The sequence below is a fragment of the Pavona decussata genome, unplaced genomic scaffold (assembly GCF_977016875.1).
Source record: "Pavona decussata unplaced genomic scaffold, jaPavDecu1.1 SCAFFOLD_72, whole genome shotgun sequence".
Classification (NCBI taxonomy): domain Eukaryota; kingdom Metazoa; phylum Cnidaria; class Anthozoa; order Scleractinia; family Agariciidae; genus Pavona; species Pavona decussata.
This window is the reverse complement of record NW_028145491.1, coordinates 1,726,044-1,750,000: the sequence shown is the minus strand read 5'-3', so window position 1 is coordinate 1,750,000 and position 23,957 is coordinate 1,726,044. Positions and strand designations below refer to the sequence as shown.

General features: G+C 38.2%; 3 protein-coding genes and 1 pseudogene across 3 annotated transcripts in view; all 4 read right to left on the bottom strand.

Annotated features, from left to right (window-relative positions):
- Positions 1-6,723, bottom strand: part of LOC146476896 (uncharacterized) — a 9,183-nt gene extending 2,460 nt beyond the window's left edge. Inside the window, exon 1 of the mRNA XM_085114011.1 lies at positions 6,644-6,723. The gene's annotated coding sequence lies outside the window, so the exon portion shown is untranslated. The remainder of the gene's footprint in view (positions 1-6,643) is intronic.
- On the bottom strand, positions 1,854-4,979 carry LOC146476897 (uncharacterized). The gene has a single exon (XM_085113891.1). The coding sequence runs from the start codon at positions 4,689-4,691 to the stop codon at positions 1,854-1,856; it is 2,838 nt and encodes a 945-aa protein (XP_084970017.1). The 5' UTR covers positions 4,692-4,979.
- Positions 6,724-6,922: 199 nt separating the features above from the next.
- LOC146476895 (uncharacterized) lies at positions 6,923-10,511 on the bottom strand (annotated as a pseudogene).
- A 4,211-nt stretch (positions 10,512-14,722) lies between these two features.
- On the bottom strand, positions 14,723-16,057 carry LOC146476894 (uncharacterized). Its single transcript, XM_085113890.1, has 2 exons — positions 16,011-16,057; positions 14,723-15,689 (listed from the first exon to the last, which is right to left on the bottom strand). Exons 1-2 carry the CDS (start codon positions 16,040-16,042, stop codon positions 14,723-14,725), a joined length of 999 nt encoding a protein of 332 aa, XP_084970016.1. The 5' UTR covers positions 16,043-16,057.
- Positions 16,058-23,957: the final 7,900 nt, after the last annotated feature.

Below are 23,957 nucleotides of genomic sequence, written 5' to 3'. Positions count from 1 at the left end.
AGTGCAGCACACAACTGTTGTATTGATTGTGCAGGAGACCTATATATTCCAATTATCGAAATATGTGGTATAACAATAAATCTTAGAATTGTTATTTCTATGCCATTTGTATTAGCACAAAATGGATATCCTGGATAGTAGTCAAGACAGGTATACACTACAGTTCTTCCATATGGTCGTATATTGGAAGGATTTCTTGCTGGTGCATCATTCTTGAACATGTTGTGTTTGTTATCATCTGTTAAATTATATAAACTATCATTATCCAAGTTGCAGAACCTGCTTTCAGCAAAAATGCTTACATCAGTACTGGAGTAGTTTAGATCTGCACGTACATCTTTGATGTGCTTATGCAAAGACCTTGCATTGAGAAAACATATTTTCAAACTTATTTCTGGAACATTGTATAATGGGTTCACTGCAAGTGTCAATTGTCCTTCAGTTCTCAATCGATGCATTTCTGTCTGCACATCATTACTAACAGCTATTTTATTCTCACACAGGTCAGTCACATAGAGACCATCAATAGTTGTTACTCTACTTAATCCTACATAATGTATGTGAGGAATTGACCTTCTTGTCTCAAAATTTACTACAATCTTTGTTTCAGTATCACCCTGAGATCTATGAATAGTTTTTGCAGCAGCAGGTCTCAATGGAAATTGTTTTCGGACAATATGGACTGACTTGGATCTGCTAACAGCAAACTGTGTACTTATAGGCTTAATTGGTGTCCATGATGCTTCAATGCCATTAATATACAAATGTTTGTTCTCCTTCCTTGTCTTTACTCCTACATCTGCATGATCAAACTGTACCCATATGATTCCTGAAGGCTTATCAGTATTATGTATCTGCATCAGTTTAATAACATTTCCTGCACCATTAGTCATGCCATCATCTGTCCTTGTATTCAGAGATATCTCAGTTCTTTCTCCAACTGCTAAGTGTAATATTGAGTGTAATTGTTTAGTCTTCCTAGGATCGCTCGGTATCTGTTTCAATATTTTGTTTCTAAGCTCCTGTGATTCAGCTCCAAGTACACTATCGTGTGCTTTGATAGAATATTTTATACCTGTGAGAGCATTACGAGCTTTGTGGTTAAAATCATTCACTTTTGAATTTTGGATAAACAAATGTGGTGCATCTTTTGGATAGCTTGGATTACTTAATGCAATGCAGCGACTCTTTAATTTTGCAATGTCCTCATTTGTATGATTACCTTCTCTTAATCTGTTCAGTAGCTCAGCAAATTCCTTGCTTTCTCTTTGCCTCATTATTTGTTTCAGTTCAAACATTTTGAAAAGCTCTTGCCACACATTAGGAGCAAGAATTCTATATTCATCATTGTCCATGTTCTTGAATATATAACCATCCATCACTGGTTGTAACTGGAATAAATCACCAATAGCAACTATACTGACTGCACCAAAAGGTAGTGCACTACCTTTGATAAGTTTTAGTCTACCATTTATTTGAATAGTGAACATGGTATTTCCCACCATAGATATTTCATCTATAAATATGAGTTTTATTCCACCTAGTTGACATCGTATTGTGTTAAGTCTACTTGAGTCAAGGCTTTTGTAGTTTCTTAGTGACTGACTTGCTGGTATTGCAAGAGCACTATGTATGGTATTTCCCTTAATGTTATATGCTGCTTTTCCAGTAGGTGCTAGCATCAATACTGATATTTGCGAAAAATCAATGCCAGGTCTAGTATTGTAATACTTCAATGCAGCCTGATACAAGGCTTTAGTGACATGTGATTTACCAACACCTGCACCACCACTAAGAAAACAGTAAAATGGCTCTTCAGAGGTCTTAATCTGATGCAAGACATGATAGAAAAATTATTTTTGTTCTTTATTCAAAGTTTTTACCATATGTCTGTATTCATCATCTGGTAATTCATTGATTGTCAGTGGTTCACTATTGTCTACAGATGGTATTCCTAAATCACCTGATAAATTATAACTGCCACTAAAATCAGGATGTAAATCGTGGTCTCCTTCTGCCTGATGTTGTCGTTCTATATTTTGTGTGCAGGGAGCTATATCATGATATCTGTCTTCTATTTGATTTATTTGTTGCTGAATTTCATTGAAATCTTCATTACTAACAGCATATTGTTTCATTTGTTCTTTAATAACATCGGAGAGAACCATACATCTATCTGGATATGAAGCAAAGTTTCCTAGTAAATCAGTTTCCTCGTTTCTCCATGGAGTAAACAGCATTAAAAGTTCACGATGTTTTTCTGGTTCTTTTTCTTTGTTAAACCATACGCTTCTTAAAACCCTAGCTTTAGAACGTCTCTTTGTTTTACTGTTTTTTGTGTTGACAAACTCATCATCATCATTTTGTTCATCATCAATATATTTTTCCAATGGAAGACCATCAATATCAATCTCATTTGTTTCCTTAACGTATGGCTTTGAACTACAGTTATCATACCATGCAGCCCAATCTGCTAGTGTTAAATTTTCTAATTTTGGTGGGCGCTTACAATATCTCTTAAGTAACCCAGTGGTATATATTTCTTCAGAGTCATTATCCATTTCTTTAATGTCTTCTATAGGCTTCAAAAGTTCTACCCTTTCATCAGGAGGTGAAGTCTTTATGAATATGATTTGTCTTGATGCTTTTCTCATGGGTAACTGCAATGCAATATAAACTGCTTCTTGTGCACTTATTTCTACATTGTTAAGAAATTTACTGCCAATATCTCTTACTTGCTGTTTTATATTGCAATTGCCCTCTCTAACTTCAGTACATGCCTGTCTCAAAAGTTCACTCATACCTTTTTGTGATTTTGATATGTAATTTGCTATGTATACAGCACATGCATAAACATCTAATACATACTGTATATCCATATTTGCTCTCCATGCTGTTAAACAATCTGCATTATAGTTGTTTATGTGTATTGCATTTGGGTTCCGTTTCAAAAATATGGTAGCAGCATTCAAAGATGAACGGATAGCCATGAAATATTTTTCTTCAGTTATATTCAGCTGAAGTAATAAGTCCTCAAATGTCATATTTCCACAATTTTGTAAATCATCCAGATAACTCTTTATTGATTTCCAGCTCTCTTTGTACACCTTTATGTCACTATTGGGTGTCTTTTCATCAAGTGGATACAATATCATTGTTTGTTTCATTAGAGGCTGTGGATAGTTGAATCTACAAAGATTGCTTGTATTTTTACGACATGTATGTGAATGCCTATGTACTTGTCTATTGACAAGTTTTAACAGTTCTGGATTGTCTACAGGTTTAACGCATGTAATGATTTTATCAATAAATGTTGTCACTTTTTTGTCACTGTCTGTTTGAAATTGTGGGGGATCTTTTATCCATATCAGCATGTGAAGATGAGGTGACCCTCTCTGTTGGTATTCTACTCGATAAAACCAGTCTGATATTTTACCTAAAAGCTCTGAAGAGCTTAATAGAAATTGAGTTAAAAACTGGTTTACTTGATAATTAAATTGTCTGGCACAAGTAACTGGGTCACTCTGTATCAAACAGCATCTGTCTTCCCAGTTAAATTTCTCTATTTGCTCATCAGTATAAGTCTTATTGTCAAGAAGCTGGCCAAGTATTCTAAGTAAATGCACCCATTGGGTTTCAGCAGATGAGAAACTGCAAAACAATGTAGCTGGACCCAATTGTCTAATCATTGCAAACAAGCCTTTTTTGGCTTTTTCAAAATATGGTGGTGAACCTCTCAAAGCATTTAGAAATTTGTAGCGTTCATCATGACGAATAAGTCTATCTAAAGCTCCATGTTGTTTCAACTGTCCTGCGTTAATGCTTTGGCTATTTCCCTTACATTTTCTAAGAGCAATATGGCACTTTCCTAAAAGAATTTTCATTTGAAGTTTTTTTGTCTTAAAGAATATATTCTCCACACACATTGCAGCTCGTCTATCTGATCGTCTCAGTTCTGATTTACATATATCACTATAAGTTACCTTCACTTTTCGCTGTTCAGTATCTGGTTGTGACTGTCCTAAAAATATTCCAGGATATGCTAGTTCTTCACAATATTTGTCTCTAAAAACACTAAGTGGCTGACTATTTTCAGCTGGAGGAACATTCAGTATATTTTGCCGTTCAGAGTCTTCTAAAAAGTCTGTGGCAGTGAATAAAGTATCAGTGACACCAGCTGAAATTTGTTGTACATCTTCACCTTCATTTTGATTATTTACATTTTCGGTCAAGTTATCATTACACTCCATTTCATTATCATCATTTTCTAGCTGAGCAACTTCTGTGACATATGTATTTGCCCAATCTTCATTGATTACAATTCCCTCATCTTTATATAAGGTACTATTTGACATCAGCCATTTGGCTGCTTCAACAACCTTATCTGGCCTTACATTCAAAGATAATACTGAACTTTTATACTGTAGCTTACGTTTTAAATTGACTTTAATTGTTGCAGTCTCGCTATGCAGTCGTGGTAACATGGTTACGGTATAGGCAACATCTGCAGGTACATTAACAATATTGCCATGTATCTTTAGTTGTCTACCTCGTGGAGCTTGCATTAATTTTTGGAATGCAATCCTTGGTGTTAATAATCTACATTCTAATTCATTGAGGTCAAAAAATTCTGGTTTCATTGGAAAACCCATGCCATTAGCTATAGCATATGGAGGGAGTTTGTTCTTCATCAAATAATTATTACAAGTTCTACAAATCCACTCTTTGTCATCAAGACTTATCTTATTACACAGATATTTTGCACTATCAAGTTGGGATTCTCTAAGTTTACAAGCATTTAATACACTATGCTTATACCACAGCTGATCACAACAACTGCAGATGTATAGTGGACCTTGTTTAACTATGTCATGAAACTTTTTCACACTAACATCAACAGATGTCTTTGTATTTTTCAGTACTGCTCTACGATGTCTATGATAAGCATTGCGTTTAGCTTTTTTTTCTGGTGTATTTAAAGGTGCTCTACGCTTTCGTTTGTTTTCGTGTTCCTTTGTTACTTTTTCTGGAGAATCAGTACCTTTTCTACATTTCAGTACTGCTCTACGATGTCTATTATAAGCATTGCGTTTAGCTTTTTTTTCTGGTGTATTTAAAGCTGCTCTACGCTTTCTTTTGTTTTCGTTTTCCTTTGCTCTTTTCTCAGGAGAATCAGTACCTTTTCTATATTTTTTCATATATTCAGCTCTATTTTGCTCACCCGATTTTTCTTGTTCTATATCAGTAGAATTTTCTAAAGGCGAGACTGGACATGTGGATACATAATGCATTTCTCCTATATGGCCTATATATACTGACTGGATATTTCCAGCATCATTACAAATTGTTGGCTCAATTATTGTTGTTTCTCTAAAAGTTTGACTTGATTCCACTATATTTATTTTTAATTGCATTGAGTCAGAAATTGCTTGTATAACAATGTTATCAGCCCATGTACCTTGGTGTGACATATTACACATATTGAATCCAAGAAGTGCCTACTACACTTTCTATGAACCGATCAGGATTATCACATAAGAATCTCACAGCTGTTGCTCTAATTTCAACATGATGGTTTGAATCACCATATAACTGATGTGATATTGATTTAAATAAACAATCACCCTCACCACCTACATCTAATGGCTGTAATCCATGGTTAAGCATTCTATATCGCAATACAGAATTTTGGTTGTTAACAGAAATGGTTTGAAAAGTATTCCCACTCAAAGGATCAGGATTTAATTCAACATCACCTGATAATGACACTTTGCGTTTAGCCACACAATATCTTTCTCCCTTAACTTTAAATGCATAAAAATGTGAACTATAGAAACTATTTTCTTTGCGAATAAACTTCATTTTCCAATGCTTGAAATATTTTGCAACTTTATACAAAATAGATGAAACAGGTACACATCTGAACACCATTTTCTTAAGTTTGTCACGTGACTTTTTCTTTTTGAGCAAATCAATAATAGTTTTAATCCTAACCCGAGACGGCTCTCTTTCTCTCATCCTACATTTAGCACGTTTTACACACAGTCGAAAGTGTCTGTGTTTTTCATTACATGGCTTACATTTATTTGGTAAGTCATTAGAGCAAGGCTGAACTTCGATTGGTGCTTTTAAAGTTGGGTCATTGTTGTCTTTTTTTTAATAAATTTATGGCTCCCGGAAGGGATTTTGTTTGGAACTCCCGAGGGAGTTTAGATATGGCTCCCCAAAGGGATTTTGTTTGGCACTCCCGAGGGAGTTTAGATATGGCTCCCCGAAGGGACATTTGGCACTCCCGAAGGAGTTTATATAAACAGTCGCCAACGAGCGAAGAAGGACCGTCGTGGTACACCTTTTGGCTGTTTATCATAAGATTTCCTACTTTTGCATGGTAATTCCATCTTCTGTAGAAGTTACTGATCGCTGAACAAGGCATATAAAGACAGGATTGGGCAGGAAGCGCTCGTCCACGGCCATTGATCGAGGGAAGAATCATGGAGACTTTCTTCAGTTTCTTTGCCGATAAAGCAAGAAAATTCGTTAAAAATCTCTTCATGTTGCTTTTAACATCAAATTCTTTGAAATTCAACTGAAAGTTCAGCCTGCCTCTAGAAGGAAAGGGAGATATAAAACATACAAAACTTACCAACGATGAGTACAAACGCGCTGTGTGATGTGAGCACATGGAACGACCTTGCAACGTCATGTCTTCTCGGGATACGAAAATCAAATGAACATTTCTCGAAAGTGATATCGGGTTGATCGTTACCATATACGTCATTCCTCTAGATGCGAAAAACAAACGAACATCGGTCGAATGATCTTGCGTTCTACTCGCGTTGTTGGCGAAAGAATACGAGAAAAAGCCGAGTTACGGACACACACGCACGCATGAGTGCGTGCATGATAACATAGTGCCTTGTTGGCTCTATGACGAGCCACTAGGCACAAAAAGAGCATATGATACAGTGGTACGGAGTTATTTATTTGTAAACTGCACAGCATTATTGTTTAGTTTCGCTATACCATTTAGGCAAAGTGCACGTGCTATGAAAACAGTGTATAGCGGATTGGGTAAATTTTATTCAATTGCAAGAAATTTTCCTGTAGTAACTTTTGGTTGGATTATGCATGCATACCTGCAAAAGACGTCCAGGATCGGAAATTCCCTGCGCCAAAACCATACGCCTTGAAGGCCCTAACACGCACTGTCGTGACCTCGAAGTTGAACAAACTACTGATGCCCTCCCACATGATGCTCTTTGTGTTCATAGTGGGAACAGGTACAACTGTAACTCGCACACCAGGAATAAAATAGAATAGACTGTTTATTCAAAAATACATCGCAGTCATTAGACTGAATTGCGTATTTTACAGAAATATATAAATAGGTAAATGTTAAAACTAATTACAAACACATGTACATGAAATAAAAATATAAGTATCTAATGGGATTAAAATATGTATAGTTACTAGTTATGTACTACGCGTTGTTTGTTTCTAGGCATCTTTTGACATTGCATACACAAAGGACTGTCTGAAGCGGTCTGTGCCTGAGCGTGGTAGATTATATGTTCTCTGTTGTCGCAGGCAGTAGCTTTGTTCATTTCGTGGAGGCAGTAAGTTGTGTAGTTTATGCCCAGACTTGTTGGCGATTAAATCAAAGAGTCGTTTAGATAGTTCATTGCATCTCTCTTTTAGCGTTGGCAGGCCTAGGCTGTGTAAGCAGTCCTGATATGACACATCTGGGAGAATTATGGAAAGAACTCTTTTCTGTATTCTCTCCATATCCTCGCTGAGATAAGCGGGGAGCGCGTGATGGAAGAGGGGAGCGCAATATTCTAGGCAGATCTGATTGTTGTACAATAAAAATTAACAATGTTATTACAAGGTACACGAGCCCTTTTCAGGAGAACAATGAAATGTATTCGCTTGTTTGCCTTTCAAATGCAATCTACGACGTGATTGTTCCATTTGAGGTCACTAGATTATGGTAACACCTAAGATTTTGGTGCGATAGATGACAGGAACGGCTTTGCTATCTACTACAAGTGGAGAAAAGTTATGAGGATTTTCCTTAAAGTCAATAATTAAACTCTTTGCACTTGTCAGCGTTGAGTTTCATCAGCTGGGATTGGGACCAGGTGTCCACCGCAGTAACAACGCCCCAGGGAGCCACGGGCCACGAATACCCTCATCAGACTCGATAGTCTTCTTAAGGTCAGCAGGCTTTGTGACTGAATGGCCTTAGTTAATGTATTGCTTCATGGCATCTTAATCTGCTCTGCTTTCCTATCGCATGCACCCTTACTACCCTGTGGGTTGCAGAAATCGATCCGGCAGAGATCTATATTGGTTCTCTCTGGCAGTATTTTGCATGCTAGTATGGTGGTTGCACAGTGGTAGCATTCGGCGTTGTCTTGGTGGTATACCACTCTCATTAAATCGGGGTGTTCATGCTTCAAGGTCTTCAGTACATGCTCCATCATCGTCACTACTGTGTGACTGTCCTGTAGACCAGACTCAATTATGTGCATGAACGTTTGCGCGACCAGCTTTCCTCCCTGTTTGCTCTGAGTGCCAGGAGATACCTCTCTTTGCAAAGAACTCAGCCTGCGTTTTTCTGTACTGGGCGGGTAAGAACTTCATGGCGAAATCCTGTGTGATCAGCACCGAGTCTTCCTGGAGGCTATCAACAAATATCTGTCCGGGCTGTATCCTGGTGAACCATGCGCAGCTGACGAGTCTTCCAGGAGTGGATTCTGTCACAAGCAGTTCTCGCCGTAAATTGTCCTGAAGGTCCTGCGGGAGATTGGAAGACTGGATTAAGGACACAACTGAGACTACAGACTAAAGCATATAAAGAATATAATTAGATACGATTGTTTTGCCAGTAGGCCAGGTCCAAGTATTATCTTTTACGTATTGTTTTCAAGGTCGCACAGCTCTCACAAAGTTGATTATGTTGGTGACCACAGTGTCGGCGATACCACTCCTTTTTAGGGTCGCTGAGCACCAACACTCTGTAGTGGTCAGGAATAGTACTAGCCATGGAGTAATGGATCTGTAATCAAACAATTATGCTGTTACACCTCTACACGATGAACAGACTGCATCTATATAGGCACTATACCTCTACCTTATAATCGCTTTTGATGTATTGTTTGAGATATTTCAAGTTGTCCTTGAGTTCAGGAATTACAGCCTCGTTAGTCCTTGGACTAGGGTGTCCAGGATCGATAACAGATCATCAAAACTGCGTCCCTCCTCTGCCGCTTTGCTATCGTAAACTCTTTCGACCCGACTGGGAGTAGAAAGAAGGAGAGTGCAAGAGATTGTGGGTCAAAAAGAGGACTCCACATAATCTTTTGCGTGACTCCTCTTCTCGCCCCACATTCCCTTGTACATTCCATCCTCCTACTAGCAAGTGACTGTTACGATTGCTCGTCGCCACAGGAAACCCACAACGCTCAATTGCAAAACACAAATTAGGAGCAAGTATACATGATGCCCCTTTGCCACAACTGCCAGACAGCCCTCAATTGCTTGCTTTGAGACCATCAACACCCATGACTGCGCAAGTAAGGCAAAAACAAGTTAGAAAATCAAGTACACCACAAAAGCAGGTGACCCTTGTTGACGAAATCCAACAGACGCAATTGGAGGTACTAAGAAAAGAAAGTAGAAAATTGGATATGGAAATGGAGAATCTTCAACTCCAAAAAAAGAAATTGATGTTAGAGATTGACGAAGTTGAAGCAAGATCAAGAAGTTCCAATTTCCTTTTTGACCATTAGTGAGGTCATTGGTGTCCGGACCACTCCAATCAAGGCCAACTAACAAAATTCAATGCAAATAACTAAGTAGACTCAAAGTACAAACCCCAATGGGGGGGGGGGACGTTAAAAATAGATCAACTGCAAGTTACCATCTAAGTAAGCAGCATGCTACCGAAGCATGGTATAGTCCATTTTTGCCGTTTAAACCTGATCAAATGCTATTTGTCAATTTGCAAAGAATTGTTCTGGGTGGGATAGCCTTGGTTGGAGTAAGTACTGTAATATTGTGTTTATCAATCCAAAACTGAAACATCTACCCTCTGACATTATCTATTGCCTGAATACTTCTGGTTTAAGTTCCTTTGCTTTCTAAACTGGTTTGAAATTTATTTGACTTAAATTGCCTAATTTGTTTTTGGATGATGGCAAACAAACAGTGATATATTGACCTTGTTAACTTTTTAAATTTCTCACCCTTCCCAGGAAAAGATCAAATTCTGCACGCAAGGAAGGCCTTTGAATTCAAATTCAATCCCCTGCAAGGTTCATAGTCAGTTTTACCTAGCACATATGCCCAGAGGTGGATGTTGAAGTTTTGAATTGAATTGGCACACATGTACAAGTCTTGAGCATGTTATTATTTGTTAAAGTGCTTTATATGCACTTTTCAGAGGCCAACCTTGGTATATTACTATTTTCAGAGGGTTGCAGATTGGTAGCCTGCATAATAGGCATTTTAGGATGCAAATTTTTTTTCAAGCTGGTTAATGCAACATGACTCTGTTAACATTTGAACCTAATTGTAGGCGATATTATTATTCCTGATACTTTGTTACAAGCTGGCCCTCTCCCTCCCAATAACTTACTAACTTTTACCACCACCCATTGGGCATGCATGGACCCATGGATATCAAAACAGTCAATCAAACAATCAATATATCAACAGCATAATTTAAAAAAATGACAGAAATATTACTGTAAAGTACATGTCAAATGTGTACAGATTATGTGCATTATATCACATTATATTATATACTGGTCATGCTCCAGTCCAACTATAATGTTTAAATTTTGTAACTTTTATATAAACATTGCCCATAAATCCAAAAAAGACACAACCAAAGTATAATTACAAACGTGACTTTGTTCTTTAAAGGGGATGAAAACAAATTATATTTATTATTTATTGATCATAATAATTTATTTATATAATAATTAATGACAGTCAATATGATGTTCTCAATTCAATATTGCAGTTAATTCTTGCTACTCAAAGAAATCAATATTTAATATTGATAATATTTGTAACGCACACAATAATCATAATTTACAGTCAAACCAGGTCAAGCGTACCCCCATAGATTCTATTAATGAATCGATTATTTGAAAATTGAAGCCATTAGTTGTTTCAATATTGTTTTATTTTTAAAATGAGCAGATCAACATTCAAATCAAAACTAGATTTCTGATTGGATTATAAGAACAAAGGATGTGCCTTATATAGAAACGTTATAATAACAAGTAGCTTGCTCACAAAATGGCGGCAAGGAACAAACTTGGCCGAATTTACGAGCCTGGGAAGCCTCTCTCCGATGCATTTAGAAGGGAAATTCTAGACTTGTATAATCGTGGATTTTCGAAAAACCGGATTTCCCGTGATTTACAGGTTTCAACGCGTACTGTGAGGAAGATAATTAGCCATTTTCAACGATATGGGACTTTGACTGCTTTTTCGAGAGGTGGGAGTGAGCCACGTAAAGTAACAGATGATGTGTTACAATGTATGGAAATCTGGAAGCTTCAAAAGCCAACAGTCTATGCTCGATTCAAAATAAGCTTCTCCTTGATGGAATTTGTCATGGGTTTACTTTACCATCTGTTTCATCGATTAATCAGAGTCTACATGGCAAGTTAGGAATGACCCGGAAAAAAATTTGCCAAATACCAACAGAACAGGTGAGGAATATTTGGAAAGTTGATGATTACCTTCAGATCACCCAGGGATTGAGTCCCACTACACTACATTTTTTCGATGAAGCCTCAGTAGTTAAAACAACTTCCAATCGTCATTGTGGAAGCAGTTATAGAGGCACCAAGGCAGTGGAAGTGCAAAGGTATGCATCGAACGCAACCTATACGGTGAACCTTCTTCACAGTGTCTTTGGCGTGGACTATTATAATATCATTCCAGGTGCCTCAAATGGTGGGGAGCTCATAGCTTTTTTTGATTATGCACGACTGTGAAAAGGATAATGGTCTTCCGGTTTTTCTTGAAGGAGATACAGTCATTATGGACAATTGTGGATTCCATCATAGTAGAATTACTGAAAGGACCCTTAGAGCAATGCTTGCCACGAGGGGAGTCACATTACTATTTCAGCGTCCATATTCACCCAATCTCAATTAATATTACCTGTGAATATTGTTTTCATCAGATGAAAGAGGGGCTGAGACAAAATGAGTTATATTCACAGGAGTATACAGAGATGGCAATAATGGATTCCTTAAACAGCATTACTGCAACTCATTCTGTGAACTATTTCAGGCACTGTGGTTACATATACTAGCTATATAATACCAGTAAGCCATCTTGATGGGTAGGCAAGCACGTCTTGAAATAACAGTGTTTGTATGGAAATCATAAAACTTTGCTTCAGTTCTGAACGATAATTCATGAATAGGAAACTTTTGGCACTAGGAAGAGGATTTTAAGGAAAAAAAATTGGAGGGATGAAGCTGTACCAGAAATTGTCCAGTCGTGTTTTGGACTTCCCATACATTTCCCTGTATTTATTCCTGCAAACTATTTTTAATAGCAGTTTACAGCTGGTTCACTGGGAAAGATTTACAGACAAAATGTATGGAAATGTCAAAATGCAACTAGATGCTTTCTAGCACAGCTACATTCCTCAGTTATTTTCTGTAAAATCCTTTACCTAGTGCCTAAAGTTTCCAATTCATGAATTTTTCAGAAGCACCAGCAATGTTTTATGAAAATTATTCGACATCGGATTTCCATACAAACTCCGTTATTTCAAGATGTGTTTGCCTAGCCATCAAGATGGCTTCCAAAACCATGATAAGGTCTATTATGTCAAAATAGATTTTTGTCAGTAGTACACACCTGATGTTGGTGGAAGAGTAGCTTTTGTTAACTTGTAATTTATTTTTGTTCTAGTGTAGAAGCTGTTATTGTTTGGGGGCTAGGGACATTGGTTCTGTTGTTTGTTTTATGGTTCTTTCAAATGATATCAAGCCATTCACGAGAACATACTGGTGCATAGCAAACTTCTGAAACTAGATGTTACTCACTGTAAACAGTGTCAAGGTGTATTACACAGACCAAAACCCGAGATGACCCACTTAATGATCCTCTGCGACAATCTTTTTCATTGTTATAAGGTCGTCATCAACAGCTGATTATTACCTAGTAACAATGCAAAATATGTTATCAACTCTTCTTAAATTACAACTCGCTCGCTATTTCTTACCTGATCTGTTGGTATTTGGCAAACGTTTTTCCGGGTTGTCAGAGCAATCAGCTTTCCCATCAATTTCAATGACCTACCAGAACTAATGGAAGTGGGTTCAAAACTTAATTCACAGTAATTATTGTGAATCCAGTTAGGATGCTCATAGTTGCAGACCTGGCATTGAAAATCAAACCTACTGGTGATTGCTTGTGGTAGCATTATTATTTTAGTTGCTTACATTTGAACTACTTCAGCCTGAGTCACATGTTTGGTATTAATGGGTGATTTTGCACAAAACTGTTAAAATGTTCAGAAAACCCCTGTCAAAGGTTACTGGTTCGCCTGTGTACACAGTTATGGAAGTATGAGGCTTTTCTTTAGTGAGGTCTGGAAGGGAGAAAGAACTCGAAAGATAAATCATCACTTACCATTAGCAAGGCCTGACACTCAGACTATATATCACGAAAAATCATAAATTATAATAGGTAAATACCGGTAGGCAGATATGCCTTTGTGAGTTAAACCTGTTTCATGTTGCAGAGAATCTTGGTGAATAGTTGTTTCTCACTGTCACTGGAGATCAACAATAATAGTTTATTTTACTCATTTTCTCAGAGTTAACTTACAAAAGGAACTTAATTTCACTCTAATTACAAGGTACAGTATAGTTAGGCCAATGTGTCACTATGAGTTAATTAAGTTTGGCCATTCAGTGAATTTTAACATGGAAACTAAAAGGGAACATCAATTGATAGTTTGTATTATGGTGTGAATGTCCAGTTTTGGCTGAAATGACATGCATATACTTTTAGTGGATACAACTTTTTCCAATAAAAATCATTACAACCAAGTTCTTTGTGACGTTTTTTAACACAACTTGCTGAATCAACCCAACATGATCAGAGGAGAGGATCTACCCTGATCTACCATATTTGCCTTTCCCTATTTCATGACTTGTAAGGTAACACTGTCAGCTCTTCTGCCCTTTAGGCAGTCAAAAGATACATTTAGAGAAAAATTTCTGATTTTGTGTGACCTGAAGTAATTGCTTTTGGCTCTTGCGAACAAAGCACTTATTCAAATTCCTGTTATTCTAAAACTGATGACAAAAAAATGCCATTTCTCATGTTAAGCTAGTGTTTGACATTTTTTGTCTTTTTTGTTGTAGTATTTTTCCCTTACCCTTTAAGCCCTAACATTGACCAGCATCTTATTTCTCCTTACATTGAATCTCAATCAAACATTAAGGTCATGGGGACAAAGTAAATGATCATCACAGATCAACTGTTTAACACAAATAATTTAAATAGTGCTAATTATTAGTACCATCACAAATGTAAGGAGATAGTGTGGGGAATATACTTGTTGTCAGCATTGGGCTTAAAGAGTCAGCCACTCAAACTTGAGCTAAATTTCCACATAATAAAACATTGTCTTGTATGCCATTAACACATACATTAACACTATTGACATTCATGGGCTACCTAGATCACTGTCAACAGTTTTATTTGAAGCAATTTCCTTTGTTATAACCAGTTGCTGTTTCACCCAAGAATCATAATTGAAAGACTGTGATTCCTCACTGAGGGATTGTGATTCATCTTTGTCATCCATCACACTTGCCAAACTTGCTACTGCTCCTACACTACTTGTTTTAGGAGCAGGGGTTTCTGTTAGAGAATCATCTTGTGTTTCATCATCTGGTCCAACCAGGGGAACTGCTTTACTTTCAATGAGAGATTGCCTGAATTTTTTGCCATGATCCTTGCATGACGCCTGGTTGTCATACTTAAGTCTCTTCCTGGAAAGCCGGTCATGGTCATGTTGGTTTGTTTTATTAAATATGTTCTTACTACTGTAAGGCTGGTTGGAAGGTGTATAGTTACCTCTCCCTGTAATCTTTGATTTCTCATGATACCTACCAGTGGATGAAGAGTAATAGTGTCGAGATCTATTTCTAACTGGAATTTTTCTTTGCCAATCAGAAGTGGGAGAGTGCCACGCTGGGCTTTGCAGACCTACACTTGAAGCTGTAGGTTGCATGTATGTTGGCCGACTTTGGGGACGTGGGCTTGGGGTTCTGTGGTACATGTATGGTAGAGGACTTTCAGGTCCATAGTATGGGGGTGAATGAGGGATGGTAAATGGTGCCCATTGGTTGTGGATTGTTATTGGTGATTTACAATAGCTCATGTTCTGTTTCTGGTACACAAGGTGATCATTGGAGTTATTTTGCACAGACTTCATGCTCTCTGCCTTATTTCGGTAGCTTTCTATTATTTGCTCGAAATCTGCTGTGTCTGATGGAACCCTGTGATTACATGCAGTAGCTAAAATTCGTAAATCATTGTCTAGTGCTGTTCTGTTAGAATACTTGATGGGATTACTGTACTGCAATTTTTTCCTAGTCTGGGCAAAAAAATTAGTCCTTGTTCTTTCCCTGAAAACAAAGGAAAAGAATCCAAATGTTATCAATAAATGTACGTACAAATGATTGTCACAGACATTAGGTTTTAAAACTTCCTGACTTTTCTCCAGCCTCTCCTATCCGCTCCACCCATTTATTTGTGATCAATAAGATTTTTCAATGAATCACATTGTATCGAAACAAGCTAATCAAACAAATTCATGAATAAATGTTCTATGGAGTCAGACATTCGTCCTTAAAATATGGTGTTATAACACATTTGACAAATATTAAAAACAGTTTGACGATTTTCTAAACTCTGGCAGTTTAATATTACGGTGTATGAATACATACTTAAGCAATTCGTAGTTCTCCATTTCATCCATATTTCTTTTTAGTTGCTTATGGACTTCCTTAACTTCAGCTTCAGCCTGGATTAAACAATAAACAGATGATAAAAATTCATCTAGGTTTGGAGGATTTGCAAAAGTCATACAAGTCCACTGTACCAGCAACTGCAAAAAAACCCGTAAAAAGCCATATTGCCATGAAGTCATTTGCTTTCAATAACAGGACAGACACTAACTAACTAAAGTCTTAGGAACAAACTATCAAAACAAACAAAACAATTTATTCACCTATCCAGTGAGGGGGAATATCACAACCAAGCAAACTTTAACAGTTGTCAGTTGTAGATGCACGTCTATCTATATGAAAACATTTCACCGAGCATTTAACCAATAGGCATTTTACAGTTGTGTGCTTAGTGACGTGGCCTTGATTTGGAAGCGAGGCTGGGGGTGACCTGTTTTGATACAAACCTCACTTCTTTTCATGTGTATGATCTACAATTGAAAAGCAGTGAGGTTTGTATCAAAACAAGGTCACCCCCAGCCTCGCTTCCGAACCAAGGCAAGGAAAGACTACTTGGAGTAAATTTATGTTGTAGACATGATAAATTTCACTTTTTAGAGCTAGACAAAATTCCACAAATAAACATGTCTCTCCTTCCTTAGATTTCTTACTATCTTTCCTTTAATAAAAACCAAAAAAAGTTGAATAATATATATATATATATCTCTCTGGATTTTTAAGAACATGCCCTCAGAAATTAACCACGTTTTGAGACTTTCTAGGCTGATGGAATATGCTAGTCCAGAACATGACTTTAATTAGGACTCATCACAAGAAAGCAAGGTCAAAGAATACTACAGACCTGGTATAGAAGGTTTGTCTTTGAAATTAGACATGACACTAGCACTGACATTTGAACTGACATGAAACATGGCTTATGTGTTGACAAAACAAGTGCGACATTTCGCAATTATTAACGGCGCCAACGCATCTTAAATCTCACCCAAAACCCGGTCTTTTAGCGGTCCAGTCTAGCTTTCTACAACAGAATCGGCTTAATCGGGCAAGACAGCGTTCTAAATTGAATTTCCAAATCTCTTCTATACTTACAAATCGAAACGAATCACGCCAAACAACATCTGGAAATTATTTATGACATTGAGTCCGGAAATCCGACCCCAAACCGCACCTCTCGACTAATTGATCACTAGCCTAACAACGCTACAGTTATAACGGCGAAAAATAATCGAATAGCTTTTCAAACTCACGCTTTTTGAAGAGAAAATCCTTGCCATTTCTTGTTCGTGTTTAGTGATATAACTTGAAGTCCCAGATGTTGGCAAAAAGATTGGAACGGGGAACACATATGGCGGTTTTCAACAAGAAAATAAAGTCTTTGGCCAGGTTAAAAATTCCCGACAATTTCATCTTGCCCGACTAGAAATCATCCCTAAGAGCTACTTTTTAAAGCCAAAGACTGTCACCTCCTCAAGCAAAGCCCAAAATATGCCAGCCTTCGTCCACGCCCGAGTAACTAAAGTTTACCCGTTTAGCTGAAAAACAGGACTACTGGTAGCAAGCATATTAGACCAGGCAGCAACTGCACTCGGAAGACTTTTTCCCTCATTAGACTTAATGATGTCCTCAGGAAAACTTTGCTTAAGGAAGCCAAACAAAACGCTAGGGCTAATGAATTTCTTCTGAGCTAGGAGTGCGCCGAATTCAAAGCGAGTTCGTTGTGCCGTGTATAAACGTTTGAGAGAGAATGGGGCTAGCTGGGCAAAACAATTAAATAAGTCTACATCGGGTAGTTTCGGGGAGGGGGGGGGGGGGTAAGGAGAAGAAAAGCTTTTGTCTTTAAAATGACTGCTGGTGACACTTGTATCGTACATCCCTAAATTTAGTGGGAAATAAAAAAATAATAATAATAAAAAAAAACCAAGTTATATATTAAGAAAAGTTAACAACAATCATAGATTTCTGAGGGTATGTTCTTTTAAATTCAGACAGATATATATATCAACTTGCCTGTTTTATGTGGTGTCTATGTTCTCGGTGTAATGACAGTTGGCCACATTCAAAGTAGCCTCGACAAAGAGGCTGCCTGCAGTTATTAACACGATGACCTTTATAATGACAATTACTGCAAGTGAAATTTGAGTTCCTCCCTGCATGACATCTTTCTCTCGGGACAACTTTCAAGGATTCCAGTGTTGCCTGCGCAATACTAAGTTTATAATCAAGAGCGCTTCTCTCATCTTCCAGGTTACTGATCAATAGTTCCACACCATGATCATGCGCCTGCCCATCCCGATGAGCTGTAGAGATATCATCTGTAGAGGGTGTTCGGCGGCTGTCAACGATCAATACTTTTATTTTATCTCGATTTCTAATTTGAGTAATATCAATGTCAACAAAGTCCTCTCATTCTGGGTCATATCGTTGCAGAGACACAACAGCAGGAGCATACGAGTGGGAAAATGTCTGCAATCGTGGTTCGAATACACGCTCAACCAACAAAACTTTATCGATTGATTTGTCATCACTTTCAATACAATACACCTTTTTTATCCCTTGATATTCTAGCAAAATTGTTCGTCCTGAGGAATCCTGAAAATAAAAAAAAAATGTGCAAGGACCTGTATTTAATACACGCGATACTGTAGTCCGGCAAAATTCACAACAAAACGTGCACGGACTTTGGGTAAAGGCTTCTTTCCTAGCCATGTATGCGAATGAGAATTTTTCCAAGTTCTACGGGATATAAAAAGTCTAAAAAAAGTTGTGGAAAATAGCATTTAGAAGGGGAAAATTAAACTCACCTTTCCCGCCACGTTCGACGCCATCTTTGAAAGTACAGTTTCCATATTAGGAGCATCCTTTGTTCGAACAATCCAATCAGAAACCGAGTTTTGATTTGAATGTTGATCTGCTCATTTTAAAAATAAAACAATATTGAAACGACTAATGGCTTCAGTTTTCAAATAATCGATCCATTAATAGAGTCTAGGGGGGTACGCTTGACCTGGTTCGACTGCAAGGCTTCATGCATTTAATGCAGTAAAAATGTGTAATGAAGTGACACTTCTACCTCGAAATCCAGTGTTCAATTAAAATATGGTTATTGAGGATTATTTGGATTTCAAGGTCAAAGTAACATTTTCCACTGCAGCTAGATTAATTTTGAAGATGATAATAAAATGTCATTTTACATATTGTGGTCATTTTAACAAGTTGGTTAGAGGGAGGGGAAGACTCAGTACATAAAAGTAACGAGGGTGCCAATGATCATCATCCTCAAATATAAGAGGTAAATGTAAGGTGGCACAAGACAGTTTTGGTGTTTACCGATAGGTGGCATTACTGACCCAGTTGTCCACCATCAAATTCTTAATCACTTCAAACAGCAATTGCAATGACTTAAAATAGCTGAGCCAGAATACCAAAAAAGTACATGTCAGTATGTTTTGTTTTGGTCCCTGTTAGGAGCCACTCTTACAAAACAAGATCTTTGTACTTAGGATTTTTGTCCAATATATTGATCTGATGAGCATGCAAGCTAGCGCTTACATTACTTTTATATTAGGTGCTTTACCCAGAATGTGTTTAATTCTGATCAGTGCCTACAGGTGGAGGATTCCAATGTGAAATTGTTACTCTGTACACCAAGAAGCTAAAAGTAATAGCTTTATCATAAACTGACCAGAATGGACATTGGATTTGAGAAATATTAAGTCAAATCCAAACTTAAAAAATTATTCTGCTTATATATTTAGCCGTGAGCATGGATTTATGTTCTTATTAACTGGTGTTAGTAGTTCAATAATTGATTTTATAAGGAATCCTTCACCCAGGCCTCCGACAGGACTGCAGGCCAGGGAGAGAGGAGGGGCCCAGATATGAAAGGGGCAGAGATGGTTTTCGTCGATCTCCCTTAAGACCTTTAGTGTTTATCAGGCATTCAAGTGGGTCCTCAGTCGAAGTCTGCAATCAATGATGTGTGTGATAGGAATAGACCACGAAAACTGTTAAAGTGACAACATTTTTTTGTGGACAAACCTGCCATTACCCTCACGGTTTTTATTATTTTGATTTTAGAACATTTTAAATCTCCAGGTTTGGGACACCAATCACAAGGTTTGTACATTTGGGAGCTACAATAGTTGGCAGGTCTGGTAGGGTGCAACCCTAAGTGATACCCGGGTGTCCAATGTTGATAGTTCATCCTGGACACTCTAAGTGATACCAAAATCTACAATACAACCATATCTATCCAGTACCTTTGGTTCCACAGAACATGCATGAGTAGTATCTTTTAGGAGTCAAATAAAGCTTATGACATTGGTCTCCTTCAGGGGCTTAATTTAGTGTTTCTATGAGCATAACTGTCCCTTTTATATTCAACAGAACCCCTCCCCCCACCTCCCATCCCCAGGAACTGTAGATAAACTAAGTTAGTGTTCATTATTTATGGGAAGGGAGGGAGGGGGGAAATGGTAAAACTTAACATTGAAAATTTTTTGGACCCAGCTCAAGGATCAAGGAAAACTTTTTTCGCCTGGCCCTCGTCGTAAAAGTAAAACTCCCCCCCCCCCTCCCACAAAATAATGAATTCTGCATCTTTCACTCTGTACCAGCTTACTCGCCTATCCCTAACAACAACATTCCCTCTTCAACAGTTCACGTCAGATTCAGTACAATAGCACTGTTTACAGGGGCCAGTTCTAGGAATCTGAGAAACATAGGTTTATAGCAATAATTCAATTAATAGAGCAGACAGATGCAAGAGCGTCCATTTAGAGACTTTCCTAGCAGGGTCCACGGGCTAGCCTATGTGGTAGGCTCTGAAAGGGGAGAGAAAGAGAATTAAGAACGAACGCGAGGCACGATATTGTGTGCGGGATGCGGTTCTCTCAGCATCCTTCGCGTTTAGCGCTAGTTCTTTCCTTTCGCACTCCTTCTTTCCCTGTCCCTTTCCCTCCCATTTTGGAGCCTATCATGTAGGCTATCCATGGGCATGCACCCCAGCAGAAAATTTGGAAAATTTGGAAACTCTGAGATTGATGCTATCACGTGCATTCTGCACTACAAAGAATAGAAAACAACGATCAAAACAGGGGTTCTAGCCCGGGGGTCTGGGGTATGCACACATTGGAAAATTTTGAAAATTTGACTACTCTGAAATGCAATCTGTTGCATTCTGAAGAATGAAGGATAAAAACATCAAAGACCATCAAACTTTTTTTACCCCTCTCCTCTTTCCAGAGTAAAACGTTTCTGTTCCCCTCCTTCCCTATGTAGTGGTGTAAAACTTTGCTTGTCCCCCCTCCCATTTCCCCCCCTCCCATAAATAATGAACATTACCTAATATGCCTACAGTATTTAAGTAAAGATGGTATCGGTTATATGCTTTCTTACTGCATTGCCATTAGTAGGACCATTGTACTGATCATGAACATCAAATTCATCCTCATCTACATCAAAATGATCATCCACCTCTGGCTCCCTTAAACTGAGGGCGATGTTATGCAGCACAAAGCATGCAACAATCATGGTACTGCCCTATCTGGAGCCATGCGAATTTCACAATGCACAATGTGAAACCTGCGTTTCAGCACACCAAAAGACCGCTCAATAATACAGCGGGTAGTTTTGTGTGCTCCATTGTACCGTTCCTCTGACCTTGTCTGAAGATGAGGATATGGGGTCTGGAGGTATGGAGTGCAGGCATAGCGACATTCACCAAGAAGCACTCCATCCTCCAGGCCATGGCCTGTTTCTGCCAGGTGCCTTCCGATGGCAGATGTCGTGAAAACGTGGCTGTCGTGTGCATTGCCAGGCCACTTGGCAACAACATTTGTGAATAAAGCTGCAAAACAGAAATTTAAATCAAATTTATTTAACTTGATAACCTTGCACATAAACATGATATAACATGTATAGAGCAAGTGACGGTTTAAATATTTTGTAGCCACTAATCCTTAGGGTTGTTGATGGGGCTGATTTTTCGCTTTTTTACCTCACTCTCGAAAGATTCATGAAATATTTGTTGTAAAAAGATCCGCCCTCCCCCCCCTGACAATGAGCCGGAAGTGAAAATCAATGCAAGTTGTATATTTACCTTCTTGATAACAAAGAGCCTGTACATTTATTGAATGGAAACCTTTTCTGCATATGTTATCTGGCTCATTCTGTAATAATGGAGATGACAACTTCACGTGTGTTCCATCCACACAGCCGATTGCACATGGAAATCCCTCGACGCGATAAAGACCTTGCTTCACTTCGTTTTGCTTGGCTCTGGTTGTTGGAAACTTGACAAAATCATAGACTTTTGCTGTGATAACTTGTGTCACTCGACGAACAACTCAACTTACGGTAGATTTATCGTAGGACCCAAATGTGTCCCCAATCACTTGAAGGAAACTCCCCGTTGTAAGGACTCTCAAAGTGATAAGCACTTGTTCTTCCGTCGACAACGAATGGCTTCTTCTCGTCGTGGGAGAAATCGCATCTGTCAACTAGTCAACGATAAACTGGATGCCTTCTCTTCCAAAGCGATACCGAGACCTCATCTCACTTTCTGAGTAACAGTCTAACGGGTCGATTTGTCGATGATACACTCTTGGTTTCCTCGGGTTGTCTAAATTTCTAAACATGAGATTATGACTACGGGCGGCCATGTTGTTTATGTTGGCTGTCGCCGCTACAGTTTTATCCGGTGGATGAAAGTTATACTACCTACCTTTTTGTGGATAACTTTATCCTCTGGATGGTGGTTGGATAGCGCTATTCAAGCTTCAAACAACCGAGATGACGCAAGTGAATAAATTTTATCCGCTGGATAAGACTTATCTGCTCTTTGAAGAACCGGGGCCAGTAGTTTATTGTAATTAATCTAACTAAATAGTTTCTAGCATAGTCTTCTATTGAAATGTTAATATGGTATTGTATTGTAAGTATTGTAAATGTAAGGAACATATTGTATAATAAAAAGAAAAAGCCAAAAAACCCTGCCATGTCACCTTGTCAATTAATGAATCAATCAATCAACTTTATTTAAAGATAGTTACACGTGATGGTACTTCAACTGAATAACTAGTGGCCCTTGTCCTACTTGTACGCCCGAAATTAGCCAAGCGTATCAGATGTCAACTCAGAGCATAGCAGGCGATTTCCTGTGTTAGCTACGTTCTGCATGATGATTGGCCAAGCCGCCTCAGGGAACAGATAAACTGTACTTTTGAGTTCAGGAACTGTCATGGGAAGTTCTTTTGTTCTCTTTGATGTATCAATGGAAAATACCAAAGGCAGATTCGGCTGGAAAAAGCAGTTACACACAAAAACATCCTTACCTGTGGGAAAATGCTTGGTACCCATGGGTAAAAGGGCTAGTGTAACCACAACTATTGTTCTACAGTAACCTCGTTTAATAGCCATGTTTCGTGTGTAGCAGCAGCACTTACGACAGGATACTTACCATTTTTGGATGCAAAATGATACCAAGAACAATGTTTGTCTAGTGGTCGTGCAAAGAGGTACTTATCTCAAAGGGTGATGGGAGTTGCAGTGTCACCATCCAATTCAAGTCGCCATGCGCCTGACATAGATATATATGTGAATGAGTGGCTACATCGTCAGTGGTAGTCCATCAGCTCAAATGACGCTTCAGCTCTATGGGTATCACATCTTCCTAGTCTTTATCAGCAGTTTACCAAACAATGACTTGCTGGTCACTTGGTCTGCATCAGTTGCATAAATATCATTGACCATGTCCTTAAAGAGAAGCGCAATTGCCCCAGTGGGTTCACTTTCCTTGCATACATAGCCAGATACATAGTCAATTATGACTGCACCAAGCACTGGCTTTCATGCCTTTTCATTGTATGACTGGGTACATAGGTTAAAGTAGCTTACCACTATATGAGTATTCTCTTGAATAGTAGA

Coding starts and splice junctions, on each gene's coding strand:
- LOC146476897 (XM_085113891.1), bottom strand. CDS start 4,691: ATGAAGAACAAACTCCCTCCATATGCTATAGCTAATGGCATGGGTTTT.
- LOC146476894 (XM_085113890.1), bottom strand. CDS start 16,042: ATGGATGAAATGGAGAACTACGAATTGCTTAA. Junction 15,690..16,010: donor GAGAACTACGAATTGCTTAA/GTATGTATTCAT, acceptor CTTTGTTTTCAG/GGAAAGAACAAGGACTAATT.